Source organism: Meleagris gallopavo, chromosome 2 (assembly GCF_905368555.1).
Source record: "Meleagris gallopavo chromosome 2, MGAL_WU_HG_1.1, whole genome shotgun sequence".
In the NCBI taxonomy this organism is placed as follows: domain Eukaryota; kingdom Metazoa; phylum Chordata; class Aves; order Galliformes; family Phasianidae; genus Meleagris; species Meleagris gallopavo.
The window spans coordinates 38,275,404-38,292,131 of record NC_139405.1 but is presented as its reverse complement, the minus strand read 5'-3'; the positions used below and the strand labels follow the sequence as shown (position 1 = coordinate 38,292,131).

Sequence of the window (16,728 nt, the reverse complement as noted above, 5' to 3'; positions counted from 1 at the left end):
CAACCTCTGCTATTCTGTAATTCTGCACTGTGACCCAAAATTCACTCAGCTTTGTAACGAGGTGGTCAATTAACCCGCAGCTTACCCTTCCCTTGCTTATCTGCATGCAGCTATCAGATGACTCATTTGTCTTTTTATTGACTGCTTTCCTGCATCCTGGATCACGTTGTTTATTGAAATGGGTAAAAAAAAAAAAAACACCACAAAACAAAAAACAAACAAACAAAAAACCCCACAAAACTCGAGGGATAGCTGCTTCTAACTTATTCAGAAATTAAATAGGTCAAGCTGACTGAAAAAAAAAAAAAGAAAACATTTCAGGAAACTAATTTAACCTCTCGTTCCCTTAGCCTCAACTCTTAAATAACATCCATCCTACGGGAAGCACTAAGGCAGGAGTCGGTCCCGTCCAAGGCTACCTTAGGGTATCCCGGTACCCCCACGAGGGCGCAGCGCAGGACTCTTCAACCTCTCCCGGGTGCTGCGCGGGGCCGCCGGGAGAGAGGCGGAGCGAGGGCGGTGCTCCTGCCGAGCTTCTGCCGCCCGCCGCGCCGTGCTGTGCCGGCTGTAAAGGGCGGAGAGCCCGCTGCTCCCCGCCATGTCCAGGCACGTTTTCCTGACGGGACCCCCAGGTAACGAGGCTGCCTGGCGCCAGCAGCAAGAGGAACCCAGGGAGCAGGGCGAGGGGAAGCGGCGCGGCAGCCCAGCATCTGGTCCGGCCTGGCCGGCGGGGCATGTAAGCAGGGTGGGAAGCAGCCCCGGCAGCACCTCCGGCGGTAGCTGGGCCCGGCCGCTGCCTGAGGGCACCGTGCGCGGCTGTCGCTGCTGTCCTCCCCGCGAGTCGCCTGCTGACACGTTCGTAACTTCCTCACGCTGGATCCGTTTTAGTTCCAGGCCCGATTCTGTGTAGTAGCGCGCTGCCAGGTGCTGATGTGCAGTCCTGGCTCCAGCCCCGCGGCTGGGTGTTGGGCAGAAAAATGTCTGGACAACGAATCCCATTTCAACTAAACTTCAGTTTTTAATAATTTCTTACTTTTTTTTTTTTTTTTTTTTTTTTTTTTTCCCCTCCTTAATTGTAGTGATCTAGCTCTTGCAACCTAAGTCACGTACAGTTACAGAGTAACAGTTGGTGTTGGATAGCAGGCCTTAGCTGGAGCGCTGTTTTGTGATGGCAAAGGATATGATTATAGAATTCATTTGAGTTGGAAGGGACCCTGAAAGGTTATCTGGTCCAGCTCCCCTGCAGTGAACAGGGACGCCTACAGCTAGATCAGTTGCTTCTAGCCCCATCCAGACTGTCTGTGGATATCTGTAAGGAGAGGGCATCCACCACCTCTCTAAGCAACCTGTCTCAGTACCTCGCCACACTTACTGTAAAAAGCTTATTCCTTATATCCAGTCTAAATTTTCCCACTTCTAATTTGAAACTGTTTCCCCTTGTCCTTTCGCGACGGACCCTGCGATAGAGCTTGTCCCTTTCTTCTGTATAATCCCCCCCTTAGATACTGAAAAGCTGCTAATCCTGAAGGGAGAGAGGGATGCTGCATGAGCTATAAAGTTAGTAAACAAATCAGTTAGCACACTGGCAAAGCTTGTTTTAATAAAGCCATGGGCTTTGCTTTTTTTTTTTTTTTTTTTTTGTGTGTGTGTGTGAACCTTCGGAGTTACTTGTGTGGTCTGGAATTAAAATGAAATGCTATTGATAGGTTCAGGTAGAGATACATTCTACTGGCTTTATTTGTCCTTTCTATCCACCAGAGCAGAGGCAGTCATCTGGCAAATGCAGAGGAGGGTGAGCTGGTTGCCTGTGTTCATTTAACTGAAATTGAATGTACTGTTTTAATTAGATAAACGTGTAACTTTAAGCTTTCTTATATTTAGTTTTAATCACTTCAGCTTACTTTGATTTGGTTACCTTTATTTGGTCAATTGCCAGAGATATCAAATCTACTTAGCTGAATTAGTATAAATTCTTTTACAGAGACAAGGGCTTGGAAAGATGGCAGATATTGATGGTTACATGTTTGTTATTTTGTTGCTGTAAATGCCAGGAATCCCTCTGACTTCAATCTTCAGAAATGGTGTTTGTGTAGATACCCTTGGAACTACAGATTTTGTCGGTGATATTTTGGCCTGGAAAAGAGGAGGCTTCTGGGGGACCTTATAGCAGCCTTCCAGTACCTAATGGGAGACTACAGAAAAGCTGGGCAGGAACCTTTTTATTTGGGAGTGCAGCAATAGGATGTGGAGTAATACCTTAAATGGTTTAGATTAGGTGTTACAAGAAATTATACACTATGAGGGTGCCAAGGCATTGGCACAGGCTGCTCAGGGAAGCTGTGGATGCCCCATCCCTGAAGGCCAGCTTGGGTGGGGCCCTGGGCAGCCCACTCTAGTTAGAAATGTCTTTGCCCATGGCAGGGGGTTGGAACTGTTATCATTAAGGTCCCTTCCAACTCAAACCATTCTGTGATGCTGATGGTTAAGAAAGTAGTTCCTAAATCTGCTTAAAATTTGGGGAAGGAATTTGATATATGCATATTGAAAAGACTTCTCTTGACATCTTTATGCACATTGCAATAGTATATATTCCTTGTCTCCAGGAATTTAATGTTTGAGTTGTTCTTCGTACAGGATAATTCTATTTTCTAAAGCAGATTTTCTTTATGATAATGATTAAAAATGAAGTGATAACATTAAATTTTGAGATGCAACACGCTTTTTTTTTTAAGCTCAGCTTTGTCAAGGGATTTACTTCTGTGAAGTTAAAATAAGGAAATAGCTCCTCTGTGGGAACTGAGGGTGTCTGGAAGATGGCCAGCATTCACATAGTAGAAAGTACATCAAACTGTGCTAGGTGACGTCAGCTGGGAAATATCTTGAAGATCTTTACTGGAGTGGGAGAATGGATTATAGGAGCCCAGTTTAATTCATTCAGGGAGAGACTTCAGGAGGTGTAAAGCTGGGTCAGCTGTGCGCCCAGACCAAGTTGCTTATGGCCTTATCCAGTCAGGTCTTGAAATCCTCCCAGAGTGAAACTGCATATCTAGTAAGAACCTCTCTTGCTTTAGTTATTGTAGCATTAGAAGTTTTTTTTTGCCATGTAGGATCTGATAACTCAAGGGTATAGAGCAATTCCAATTTCTGGCACAGAACAGAAGTAGTGTGTGCTTCGTCCTGCTGGAAGTCACACCTCTGGTAATAGCAATCAGTTTTGACCTAATCTAAAAAGAGAATTAATTCATTTCCATTCTTGAAAAATAACGAATAGCAGTGATAGACCAGGAGGTTCTATCTCAGCCTTTTAGCTAGCTTAGATACCAGTTGTGTAACAGTATGACTCTCACCATGGGCTGATCTCTTGTGCATTTGCTTGTCTTGGAGCAAGCTCTATGGCCTGTCCAGGCACAATCTAAATTAAGAAGCTCACTTGTAGCCTGAGGTATTTGCACCATTCTGTGACTTCACTGTAGACCTACTTCTTAAAGGATAATAAAGCATTTTAGTATCAGTACAGCATGGGCTTTAAAAGGTGCTTCTATTCTTGCTTTCCCTGCCTTAAAAAAAAAAAAAAAAACAATTTGCAAACTTGTAATGGGTGTTCCTGCTAAATCACATAATTGCTGTGATGTTTAAACATAGGCTTTCACTACAGAAGATTAATGCCACACGCTTTTTGTTTCCTCTTTATTTCTAGGGATTGGAAAGACTACTTTGATCCAGAAAGTCACTCAAGCACTAAAATCCTCAGACGTTCCCATTGATGGATTTTACACAGAGGAAGTTAAAGAAGGTGGCAGAAGAAGAGGATTTGATGTTGTCACTTTATCTGGAAAACGAGGTCCTTTATCTAGAGTTAGGTACTGAGGTTTAAATTGTTTTAAGCAGCTTGTTTGATGCTTCTCTAGTCTGTCAGCATGTTAAATGCTCTTCCAGAAGGTGATTACCAGCACAGATATGGTTTTCATGTCATGTTCTTTGTTCAGTTCTCGTTTTCTGGCTGATACCTGCATTATCTATGTAGACACCATATCACATAGTTTAAAAAAGAAAATGGCCTAGAGAAGACTGGTCTCTTTTACTTCATATTTTACACCAGATAGAGCTTTTCTCCCGAATCCAGGTCTCTTTGGGATACAGTGCATAGCTTGCTGTAGTCAGGAGGGAAGATTATTTCTTTCTTCCAGCTGATTTGTGAGTACGGAATCTGAAAATCAAAGATGAATAGCACTTAATGTTGTATCAAAGAGCCACTGACTGGCCCACAAATCCTGCGTGTGAATTTGAAGAAAAAGGGAATCTCAGAGTCCCACTCAGAATAGGGTTTCAAAAGTGCAGAGCACTTTCCTAATTTACCAGGCCAGATTAATGATTCCTGCACAACTTAGTCTAGGTAGGCATGACATTTCTATCTCATTCAGACGTAAGTGACCTGACCAAATAAGCTGCATACTGCTAACAAACACAGCTCACCTGGAATAGTGTGATGCTGTACATACAAACTGAGTATTTTTCAAAGACCGTTTAAGTGTTCTGCAACCTATTCTGAGCTTTGGGTTGTTGCTTTGATGCCGTCTAGTGTCACATTGCCTAATTCAAAGGTAGCTCCTATGCCTGCAAGAACTGCAGGTGTATATTTTGATTTCCTTGCAAATATCTCTATTACCTTTTATATTTTTTTTTTTGTCCTTCTGCATAGCATTCGAATTTAAGCTTATATAGTACTGAAGGTAGCTTAGGGCATATTTGTTATCTGAAAGTATGCTGTCTGCAATATTATATAATGCATTGCTTTCACGGTTTCCTTGCTTAGAAGAATTAAGAGCAAATTGACTTACTAGAGTAATTATTCTCGTAAATCCAGTTGAAATGACTGCGGTAAGTTCTTGCTGAACTTATTACTTAGAAGGATTTGTGTGTGTCTTTCAAATTTAGTTCTGATTCTTCTGCTTCAAGACGTGAATGTCGTGTTGGACAATACGTTGTAGACGTTGCTTCATTTGAACAGTTGGTTCTGCCTGTGCTGAGAAATGTGAGTATTATACTAAAGCTGCTGAAAAAATGGATGCTTTATGATAGTGATTGTTATTGGAGAGCTCTTCTACAGCACTCAATTCTGATGTTAATAAAGGGCCTCATTCTTGAATTTCACTGATTCTGACTGTCTTCAGGATCAGATAACAGAAGGAGCAGAGCTGTTGTGAGGTGTGAGATTGCTTTGCCTCTCCTCTTCTATGTGACATTGTCCTGTGGCCAGGCCCACCTTGGGTTGAGAGACAGCCAATAGGAAATTGCTTCCTATGCCACCTTGCATGGTGAAAGGCAAACAAGATGTACAGGTGGCTTACTGTACAAAATGCAAACGAAATGTACAGATGGCTTGAGTTAGTGGGCCCACAAGAAAGGATTTTGTTGCTGTTCCTCTTCACATCCTTTTTTTCTCTCTCTTTTTGCTCTAATTCCATTCCTCCAGTAGGAACATTATTCGTGTCTTGAATCCAGTAATTAGTTTTTATTACCGCTGTGTAAGTACAGCTTGGTTTCAAATGATACAGCAATCTGATAATTTCAGACTTAGCCAACTGCACAAGGAGTGCTCTGTGACAAGACTTAGTCTTTTTCTTGTCCTTCTCTGGTCATTCTCTTCTAGCAATGCAAGCAATATTACGATCATCACCCTTTTCCCTTTTCCTTTCTCTCTTACCCCAACCTTTCCCCCTCTTCAAAATTAAACAAGACCAGATCTGACTTTGGCAATAGCACGTCATAAACTGTGTGCAGCAGCTGCTGAACAGTACTGCTAAAAATCATTTTGTGATTTTTCTATGCTACCGGAGCTCAGGGGGTCAATGAAGAAGGGACTTCTTAATGAACTTAGAGCAATAAAAAGCAAAACCAAAGGGGTGTGAGGAATGAAAACAAGACAGAGGATCAATTTCTTCTTTTTGTCAAGGAATGTTAAAGCCTGAAAGGAGGGAAACAAAGATGCCAAGGATCTGTGAAGGGATTTTAAATAAAACAGCTACTCAGGAGAGACTTGACTTGAAAACGTCTTAGGATCCATGTTAAACAGTTCTTCCACTTTACTGGAAATAAATACTTGGTCTTCACAGGGAAAAATATTTAGATTTCTTTTTTCTTTAGGTTCTGTGTAGCATGGCTGCTATTGGTGCATGTTCATGGTTCTATAGAGGTGAGTTTGAGTTGAGGTTGATTCATTCCTCACATCTGCAACTAGCAGAGAGTAATTTTTGGTTAACTTCACCAGGAGAGGACAGCCAGAGCACTCTCTTTATATCACTCTATATAATGAGAAAGAAATGGAAGATGATTGTTCTGACATGAGAGAGAAGAAAAAGCTGGCAATGGCGTGATTATTTATCCAGATAACTTTGGAGAAAGTTGCTTGTTTTGAGAGAAGTGCTGGTTTTTGCCATCTTTCATTTGCACTCTTTCATTTTGGTTTTCATTTGGTGTTGTTTGTTTGTTTTCGATTCTAGAGACACTATCACAGTGTGCTTCTGCATCGCTTGCTGTGATGGCAGGTTCTGATCACAAATCTGATGATCAAGTCAATTTTGTGGCAAGAGCTTATGCCAAAGCAGTAGATCAGACAGAAACAGAAGGCGTAGTGTGAAGGAGAACAGTGTTCTTGTTTCTGGAGAGATCAGCACATTTTTGTTTACAGTTTGACTCCTGCCTTCCTATTTTACTTTGGACAAACTGCATTGACCTTTCAAAGTTTTATCATTATGTAACAAATACTGGAGCCAGAGGTGAAGACCCTGAGACCTGTCCAAGTCTGCTCACTCCTGTGCATGTCTCAGTTTGCAGCACTGAGGGCTCAGCCGACACAGACAAAACTGCTCCTGTGTGAGCTGATAATAAAAAAATAACCTACGTAAAATCTGAAATCTTACTTAAAGTTTGGAAGCTGTAGACAAGGGTGTAAACATCTGATGTGTTTGGTTGGTTGTTGTTTTTTTTTTTTTGTTTTTTTTTTTTGCTAAAATAGTGAGAAGCAATCTTCTAAATTTAAAATTGTTTTTGAAAGGCATTCTGTAGCTACAAGCTTCCAACATGTAATGCAAGCCATTCTTAATAATTATGTTGTGTTGATATTGATTTATGCTAAATGCAGAATTCAATGTTTTGAAACGTTTGGGTCCTTCAGATTTAATGAGAGCAGTTCTTTATTGTCAAATAGCTGGAGAATTCTGCTCTGAAGGAAAAATGATATTCTGAATATTTCCTGTCATCATAGCTGGTATTTATGCCATACATGTATTCTTATCTTTCCACCAGTCTTTTATAAACGACAGATTCAAAGTTGGTCAGCTACCAGCAGCAGCAGCTCTGTCTTTTCAGTTTTCCCCAGTATTACAATGGATTTATTTTGGAGGTAGTTTTTATTAGCATGGCAGGCTATTTCTGTTGCTTGTTCGAAGTTCCGTGATGTTTACAGTCTTCTGATGCACTTTTCCACAGGTAAACCAGGGCAGTGATGCAGAGAAAAAGATTTGCGTCATAGATGAGATTGGTAAAATGGAACTCTTCAGCCAGGCTTTTATTCAAGCTGTTCGTCAAATGCTGGCTGGCTCTGGGACCGTGGTACTTGGAACTATTCCCATACCTAAGGGAAAGCCACTGGATCTTGTTGAAGAAATAAGAAGTAGGAGAGATGTTGAAGTGTTCACTGTGAGTAATATTAAATACCCTTGAAGAGCCTGCTGTTCTGGGTTGCGGGTTTGTATTTGGCTCTGTTTAAAAACTGATTGTTGCTACCATTTGCTAGCTGTGGAGAGTTTGTATGAAATAAGCCTTTTAGTTTCCATTTGGTTCTTAATGGGCAGGTGTTCACCTTATTAAAAAAAAAAAAACAACACAGCTTCACACAGCTGGCTTTGGTTTTGAGAGGCTGTAGAAGTAATGATGTCGTTGTTTTTAAAAGTTTTCTTACTGTAGTATTACTGCCACTGAAGTATTCTCTATTCCTCAGAGTTAAATCTTGTAAAGTACAGTCAGATTTCTTTTTATTTTTTGCAGGCTGGCTTGCAGAAATATTACCAGTTATCATATTCAAAGGGGGGGAAAAAAAAGCAGCAGTAGAGTTTGCAGAAATAATTTGTGAAAGAAAGACACTTGTAAATGAAGTGTGCTTTCTCTGCAGTCAGTGAAACAACTTTGGAATTCATTATGTTGTTTTACAGACATAATATTCAGGACATTAGGGCCTCAAAGTGATTTTCTGATCAGTTACAGAGAAATTCTCAAAAACTTACCACAACAGAACTGCCTGTTCACTGGGATACGTGTGAAGTTTCCTTAGCATCTGTAAGTGCCCTGGATACTTTACAAAAACGAGCTAAATGTAACCCCCTCTCCTTTCAGTTATTTGTCTGCTCAGTGTTATTATTTCTAGTAGAGAATAAAGCTGTATATCTGAAACTGAACTGCATATATCCATAAATTACAAATATAGTAACAGAGACTTGCAGGTTCTGGCTTACTGGCAGGGGTAATAGCCTGTAGAGCAGCATGGTAGTGCAGCCTGCTCTTGAGTGGAAGCAGATTGCAGTGACTAAAGGTCCTTTCTTGTAATGCAAATGAATGAGGAAGGAGAAAAAATCTTAAGAGTGATCTTAATTACTGCAGAGAAAGCAAAGCCTCCATCTTCTTTTTTCTTCTTCAAAGCGAGAACAGAACTTCAGTGCTTGGAAACAGACCTCAGCTTTCTTTTGCTCAGTGGTCCCATCATCATCATCTTTATTTTGTGTTTCTTAAATTAAAAACCTTTTTGGGTGCTGAAGCAGCACTAGCAGCAAAAGCAAGAAAAGTTTTCTTTCCCCTCATAAACATTCAACTCCTACCTTTCCCCTCAGAGATTAAAACCCACATTTCCCACTGAGAAGCCAACGTGTGTTGTTTGTTGAGCTGCTGAACAGGGACGTGTGTGAATGTGAATTCCATGTGACTGCTTTATGGTGGTAGAACTGGGAGGAGAGGGAGTGGAGAAAGCAACAGTCACTTACTGCTTAGGATGCAGTCATGGCAAGGCAACAATGCGTGTTTCCTTCTGTCAGAAATGGTGCTGGAAAACAGTATGTGACTTTTCAAGGACATTTCAAGCCTTCCACTGCCTCATTCTATCAGGTGATGTTCTAGAGGCTTCTGCCATTCAACCCCAGGTTATTAGGTGTGTCATGCCAATACATCGTGTTTTCAAATGTTATGACTTGTACATTTCAAAAGAGCAATGTTTTCTCTATCTGAAAAAAACCTTTACTAAAAATGAGCCATCCTGTTTATGCTGCTGAGATTAGTGTGCAGGTTTCTTTGTTTAAATGCAGATTTCTCTGTTGGATCATTTACCCAAAAGCAAGGGTGTGAAATGTGTGACAGACTGCAAGAGTATCCAGGTGACAAGTGATCTGCTGTGCTGAACGCTATGCAGGAGAGCATCTGTCTCACTCCAGTGACACGCTGCATGCTCTTCCTCAGCTGGTTAAAATAAGCACACGAGCAGGAACAGAACCTGCTGCTGGAGACTCAATGTGTTACTGGCTGGAGTAAACACTGAATCACCAGCTACTTCCTTGAAGGGCTGTGCCATGCAGAGAACCTGGAGTGCCCAAATTACTTGTGATTAGCTTTCTCTTGCTGGCTTTTATGATGCCCTAAAGTGTGCAGACATGTGGCTACCTTCCAAAAAATTCTGTCTGCTTTGTCACTTAACATGGAGTTAGGTTGCATTCAAGTAACTCAGCAGAGCTTTCTGATCCTTCTTTTATTGTCACAAGGATGGTTCTGACGTTTGATGTTAAGAGCATAGACACAGCTGTTGTGGGTTTTACAGTCCCTTCTGTCTTGAAAGCATATTTAGTTGCTGTAAATGGGCCCAGATGCCCTAAAAGTAGTTGGGATTTGGATCCAAATGTTTAATTTATTACATTTAGAGCACTTAATGATAGGAGCTCTGATATTTAACACATTTTTTCCATTGTTACCCAATTCCAATTTGCTGAGAACTCAACTTTCCAGTGAAAGTAGAAAGGCTCTTTTTGCAATGCCCAGCTCTGTGTAGTTTCGCAGACGTGGTGTCATAACTAAGATTGCTTTATCCCTAGCAGCTGGCATGCCTTCATTTTCTCCCATTTTCCTTTCTATTAATTTTGTATTTGTAAAGCCCCTTAGTGAGGTTTGGTTGTTTCTGCCTTTTAAGAAAGCAATTAGTTAAATGGATAAGAAGAGGATCCAATTGAACAAACTCCAAATTCTGTTCCCTTGGCAGTACCTGAATGGTTAGGGAAAGGAAGCTTCTGTCCTCTGCGCTTGCATCCTTGGAGTTTAGGTGCTCATGGAATCACAGAACAGCCTGGGTTGAAAAAGACCACAATGATCACCTAGTTTCAACCCCCCTGCTATGTGCAGGGTTACCAACCACCACACCAGGCTGCCCAGAGCCACATCCAGCCTGGCCTTGAATGCCTCCAGGGATGGGGCATCCACAGCCTCCTTGGGCAACCCGTTCCAGTGCATCACCACCCTCTGTGTGAAAAACTTCCTCCTAATATCTAACCTAAACCTCCCCTGTCTCAGTTTGAAATCACTCCCTCCTGTTCTATGACTATCCAGTGATCATTCATTCAAAATTATCTAAGTACTTAGTAAAAAGCAGCATCTTCAGTTGCCTTTACTCCCTAAAAATCTTCCCATCTCTTTGTACATTCAGTACAGGTACTGGGAGATTTGTTCTGTCTGGAAAAGCTGTCTGTGCAGACTGTCTCCAGACCTTAGGAGAAGGCTGATATCTATCAAGCAGCCTTTGCAAAATGGTTGTGAGAATTTCCCAGTACTTGGCACTTTCTCTCTGATGCTCTCACTGGACTTCTGGCATGTAGGTATGGAAGAGGACAGATAAAATGGAGTATTGTTTTTGCTGGCTCTGAGACAGTGGGAAGAGCTATTAAATGTTCAGAAGGTCCTTTGAAAGTCAGGATGTCAGGACACTTGCTGTGAGATTTAGAGCTTGGCTCATCTGTGCTTCGTGCCTTGTTTACCTCAGGGTACCTCAATAGTCTTACTGAAGAGCAATTGCATTCTTTATTGTCTTGCTCTTTGCTATTGTGGGGCTTTCTTTTTATCTAATAATAGTCTTGGAATGATGCTCAATAAAAACAGCAACACTTTCAGGGAGATCTTCCTGCCTTTTCCTCTTTTTTTTCTTTCTAAATCACTTTTTCTTCAGTCTCATGTTGATCTGCTCTCTTGAATTCAAGTGTCATAGGTGAGACCACTGTCTCAAGGTTTACAGTGTTGTTTTCCAACATTTGGATAGGATGTCTGTGACGAATAGAAATGGGTGCCTAGGTTGAATTTTTTAGGTAGGGCTGTCACTGGTTTGATGATGATAGTGACAATAATAGACTTTTTCCTGTTCAGTACTGACTTCGGTCCATACTGGCTGGAAGGAATGCAAATCCATGTGCTCAGATCTTAAGTGTAGCTACAGGGAATTGCTGGTGGAGAGCTTTATGTCATGTATACTATGGTATCTTTTCTTTCCCTTCAAACTTTGTTAATAGATACGAGTGCCCTAATTTCTTCTTTTTCTGTCTCATCTGTCTCTGTGTGATTTCTTCCTGCCCTTTCTGCAGAGATCTGAGCACTGCAGCAATTTCCTTAAGCTTTTCAAATGAAGCTTTTACTGATACTTAGCAATTTTTTAGCCCTTTCACCACTCCAGCCCTCTCCCCAAGTGATGGTTGGGCTAGTAATGCTGTGGTCATGCACATAATGCAAGTGACTGTATCAGGGTAGTCTTCAAGAAGGGGAAATTTGCAACCCCCAGCCCCGCAGTTCTGTCCTGTGTCACTGCTGTACCCAGGGGCTGAACTGGCCAGGAAGTAGTAACACTGCCTTGGCAATTTGCAGTAGTCTGCAGATGCTGCAACACAGGTGGACCCAGTAGAAGACAGGATGCTGGACTGTATGGATTTTCACATGGGCTGGTGTTAAAGTCCAGCATTTTCAGGGACATACCTCAGTGCACTGTAAAAGTTGCCCAGCTTTTATCCCCTAGTTTTATTTCTCTTCCAAGGTGTTTCTGTCCTGCAGTGCTAAGGCTTCTCACTGCACAGCTGTGCTGTTGTTAAGCCAGTTCTAATTTTTTCATTGATGATGCTTTTTACTTGGCCTATCATCGATAGAAATACAGTCTTTTCAAGTGCTGAAGGTGTAAGACCTCCATTTTGTTGTAGAAAAATGAGGTTTAGTAACTGGAAGGGATTTCTAGTAATGGCAGAAGTACTCAGTGGTTTTTTGAGCAATTCCTGTTAGTTATTCAAGCCCTGGGTATCCAAGCAATGGGTATCCATGAATAATTAAATCATATGCAGTTTTGTGGGTTTAGTTTCAGTTGTTGGTAGCACAAGAAGGCTAGTGTTTGACACTCAGCATTCCTCCACCAAGAGTGAAATGCATTTGAATTTCTACTTTGTTTTTGAAGTAAACCATGATATGGAGGTTACTCATCCAACTATATCTGTTTTAATTTCTCTTTTTCTAGATCAGTAAAGAAAACAGGAACAGCATCTTGCAGGACATCTTGGCAGCTGTGGAGTCATGCAGACAATGAAGACCTTTTCTTGCTTGTAAAGCTTTTGCTACTTTATTACTAAAGCTTTTATTTTTATAAAACATTAAACTTGTGGATGTTCTAGTCTGTCCTTCCTATGTAAGCCCCTGAAGGGTTACTAGAGCTTCCTGGGTAAGTAAGGTAAAGCTGCTATTACTCTACAATATGAAAATTAAGATAAAAGGATTCTTGTTTATCCTGTTCGCAAGCTGATCCATTTAAAAATTCAATAGATCTGTAGTTAATGTGAAACTCCAACCTGGGTATTTGAAAAAAGTAGATGGTCTGACTCTGATCCTGTTTCACCATGTAAAAGCAATTAGCTGCCAAGTGTCTTCGAGATCTTTGTCTTTCAGAATGTTGAGGACGTTTCTGTCTGGAGGACAATTTGTGGTCTGTAATTCCTACGCAATAATGTGCATTGAGGAACCAGAACTTGTGGCCTTGGTGTAACAGAACGTAACCCTTTTAGGTTCACAAGACTGAGTCAAGTCTTGACATGTTTTCCATGCGGAGATGGACTTAATACTGCATGTGTCTCTGTAGGGGACTTTCAAACCACTGCAGTTACTGATACTTTTTTTTTTTTGCTTATTTAATTTTTTTTCCTTACTCAATTCTGTACACACATAATGGTTAGTGGTGATATAAGGAGTGTGTGAGAGTATTAGACAATGTATTTTTTTCCTCTGAGGTTTGCAAATGTATTCAGGGGAAGTGCTACCACTTAATCAATTTTGCACGTTGTTAAAATAGAATTCCCTCCCAGGTGCACACTTGTTCACTGTATGATTTATAGTCATCTTTGGCTGTAAGTTAAGGCTTCAGTTGCTTCTTAACTTTTCTGTTCAGTTCAACAACTGTTAAAGTGAGCAAACTAAAGGCATTTTCAAGCATCGTTCTTGTTTCTTGTTTCTGTGTAAACTGACACCAGTAGTGCTATGTAGGTGGATGGGAACAAGCATTTTTTTTTTTTTTTTTATAGGTGCCCTGGAAAGAGAAAAGACACTCCCAGCATTCGGATAACTGTCTGTGGTTCTGACACTGTCCCTCCTTAGATGGGAGGAGGGTTAAAGGACACAATGGCCCTGTTCCCTGACAGCTCCATTACACAGCTACTCTGGCCACATTAATTTGGATAACAGTACAGCTTTCACATCTGGGGAAAAGAGAATTCTGAGATCCCCTCCTTTAGGAATATACAGCTCTGGCCTGCTTTTCACAATAAAAAGCTGTGTCCTCAAGGTATTCATAATCCCCTCATTAGTACAGGCATCTGACTGTTGTCAGACAAGAAGGATGAAGGGCTCCAAATTCTGCCTGTACAGGACTTGCAACAAGAAATGGAACTGTTGTGAATGAAATATGTCTAGCTCCTGCCCCAGCATTTACCATTCATTGCCTCTGGTAGCAGTGTCTGCTGCTCCTGCTTTACCCTGTTCTTTACTGAACACAGTATAAAGCTGGAGACTCTTGGGTTAAAAATCTATCGGCCCAGAATTTTTGATGACATAAAATTAATTCTTTCATGCCCTTGCTTTAATTTGCTGAACAAGGAGAGGATACTGGCAAGTGTGACTTTTAACATACCAATATATTTGAAATGGAGTTACTGGAAGGGAACAAGAACTTCATTCAGAAAGGAGACTTATATGGAAGCCAAAATCTAAATTTAGTTTTTGAAATGCAGGTATTTAAACTATGGAGCCTGGGAACTCCTGTAGTGGTTGCTTGATGCTTTTTGTTGTCTGTTTGTTAATTTTAAATCCAAAGCATTCTTAAGGCATTGTTAGATGGTTAGATGGTGAATGACTAAAGACCAAAGCACTTTCTTAGGTCTGTGTGCCACAGACTTTGGAGCATAAGCCTCTCTGCTTTTACATGCTGCATACCTGACAATTTCAGTGGAATGAGTTAAGCTATAAAATACGCTGCCAAATAATATTTCTTTCAAATAAATAGTTATCAAAATTCTCAGAAATGTTAAAGGTCTGACTTTTAAACTTAAAATGGATATATTTGATACTTAAGTATAGGCAGGAAAGGGAATTTCTTCAGGAGTGATGATGGCAGAGTTCACATTTCTAAACTCCAGTTCAGGCAGTTTTGTTAGAGTTGCATCACCTCGTGATGTTTGTTCCTCATAAGAGGAGGTATATTGCCCTGCTCAATGCATTCCATAATTAGACTGGAAAAAAAGAATCTTCAGCTCTGCTAAGTTTTGAGCAGTGTGCTGATGGGACCTTGTTTAGCGAGGGGAGTTAGTCACTGGAACAACTTACCCAAAATGGAGGTGAATTTTTCCTTCTCTGCTGTGAATGAAACATCAGCCTTTTAAACCAGAGGGTATTTTTTGCCACTGACATTAGTGGCTCTTGCTTTCTGCTGCCTGGCTCTAGATTGGTGACTCTTTTTTTTTTTTGTTCTTGTTGCTGTTCTTTAAATCCATCTTCTGAGCTACACAGTGCTTTTAGGAGAAATAAAGAGAAATTTTGTGATCTATGTTCAGCATGACATGGTTTGAACAGTCATTTCTGGCTTTTGTGTTCTGAGACAGTCCTAAAGAAATGATTTGCCTGTCCCAAATATGCACTGAGAAAGCAGTATTAGCAACTGAAGTTAGCTTCTGTGTTTACTTTAGAGGTAAAAAAAAAAAATAATGTATTCTCTGGTCTTACAGTAGTAAAATATTTGGAAAGCCTTGACAGAACTGTAACAACAAACAGCATTCACCATTCCCCTGATGGGCTAATTTTACTAATAGCACACATTTGGTGAAAATAACCTCTGATGTAACAGCAAGATTCCAGATGACAATATTAGTGCACCTGCAGGTTTTAATTGGTGCAAAAAAGAGGGGACTGTGAGGTACCAATTATTTTCTCAAAGCCTGAGAATTGAGGACATTTTTGGCAAGGAGGCTTGTAATCCAACATAAATAGCACGCAGCGTGGAATAAACAGGGCCTGTATTATTTATCATGCATTAGACCATTTCTGACTTGTAATACTCTGAGAAGGCTGAATGAGAGGTGAATCTTTAACATTGGACCTACTGCAAAGTTAATTATAAGTAATATGTCTGTCTTGCAGATTTCAGGTTGTACAAGCAGTAGTGAAATGCTGTAAATACCAGCTCCCGGTCCAGGGAGCAATCTAAAAATGGCAATAATTGGGTAGTTTAAAAAAAAAAAAAAAAAACATTGATGAGATGATGCTTATTACATGCTGGAGGATTTCACTGATAATTCTAATCTTCTATGAGCTGCATAGAATTCAGCTAATCTTTAACTTAAATTCCCCAGCAAGAGAAGTGCAGTTACTTGAGTTGGAACCAAATGCTACTAATAGCTCTTTAAAAATGCAAGTAGCATTGCAGAGACTCCAAGAACTTCAGTTTTAGACTGAGAGTACCTGTCCGTCTTAGCAAGGGATAAAGAATCCCAGTGGTAGGTAGTTTTGATAATGTTTGTCTTAAATGCCATGTCAATTTTCTGTGTGCATAAATGAGGTGAGACTTTTCAGTGGCAGCTCGAGTTCCTTACTTGTACATGTGTGTATGTATACATATATAAAACCTTTTTAAACACATCAAAATAGAGGGACGTGCAGGACCTGTGGCATTTGTATTTTGGGATAAACTTGCTTTCGTGAATAGTGCCCGTCACTGTTTGCTTCTTGCTTGCTGTGGTAGGAACCAGCTGGGCTGAAGGCTACGCTGTAGGCTTACTGGCATTCCTGGTAGCTATGAGCAGTTCTGCAGCTTATGGTTGGCTTTGGTAAAGTGCTACTAACATCTTCTCTGGGCATGTTTCACCCTTAGGAGTTTATCACTCAGCTTTCACTGTGTGATGTGAACAAGAGTCCACCAGTGAAAAGAGAGTTTAGGAAATCAAAATGAGGGCAGGTGATGAATGTCCCACACTTTAAAACACACACCCACACCCACACACACACACGGGCTGAAGTGCTGTATTTGTGCTTGTTTCACCATATACTTGTCAACCTCCTGCTTGGAGCTTGCTGTACTTGCTGGATGTGTTCCTCCCTGCTCTCTCATTGAGGGGCTCGTCAAAGCAGCATGGTTTAAAC

At 40.9% G+C, this 16,728-nt stretch overlaps 1 protein-coding gene across 6 annotated transcripts; it reads left to right on the top strand.

Annotated features, from left to right (window-relative positions):
* The first annotated feature begins 481 nt into the window (after positions 1-481).
* Positions 482-15,135, top strand: NTPCR (nucleoside-triphosphatase, cancer-related). Of its 6 annotated transcripts, XM_019612822.3 has the most exons (7): positions 482-632; positions 3,698-3,860; positions 4,936-5,032; positions 7,489-7,698; positions 8,257-8,334; positions 12,569-12,653; positions 13,623-15,135. In XM_019612822.3, the coding sequence occupies exons 1-6, from the start codon at positions 599-601 to the stop codon at positions 12,635-12,637; spliced, it is 651 nt and encodes a 216-aa protein (XP_019468367.1). In that variant the 5' UTR covers positions 482-598; the 3' UTR covers positions 12,638-12,653; positions 13,623-15,135. The 6 variants fall into 6 exon arrangements, with proteins under 6 accessions (XP_019468367.1, XP_031408281.1, XP_019468366.1 ...); XM_031552421.2 differs by lacking the exon at positions 8,257-8,334; XM_019612821.3 differs by lacking the exon at positions 13,623-15,135 and having other exon boundaries at positions 12,569-13,535.
* The last annotated feature ends 1,593 nt before the right edge of the window (positions 15,136-16,728 follow it).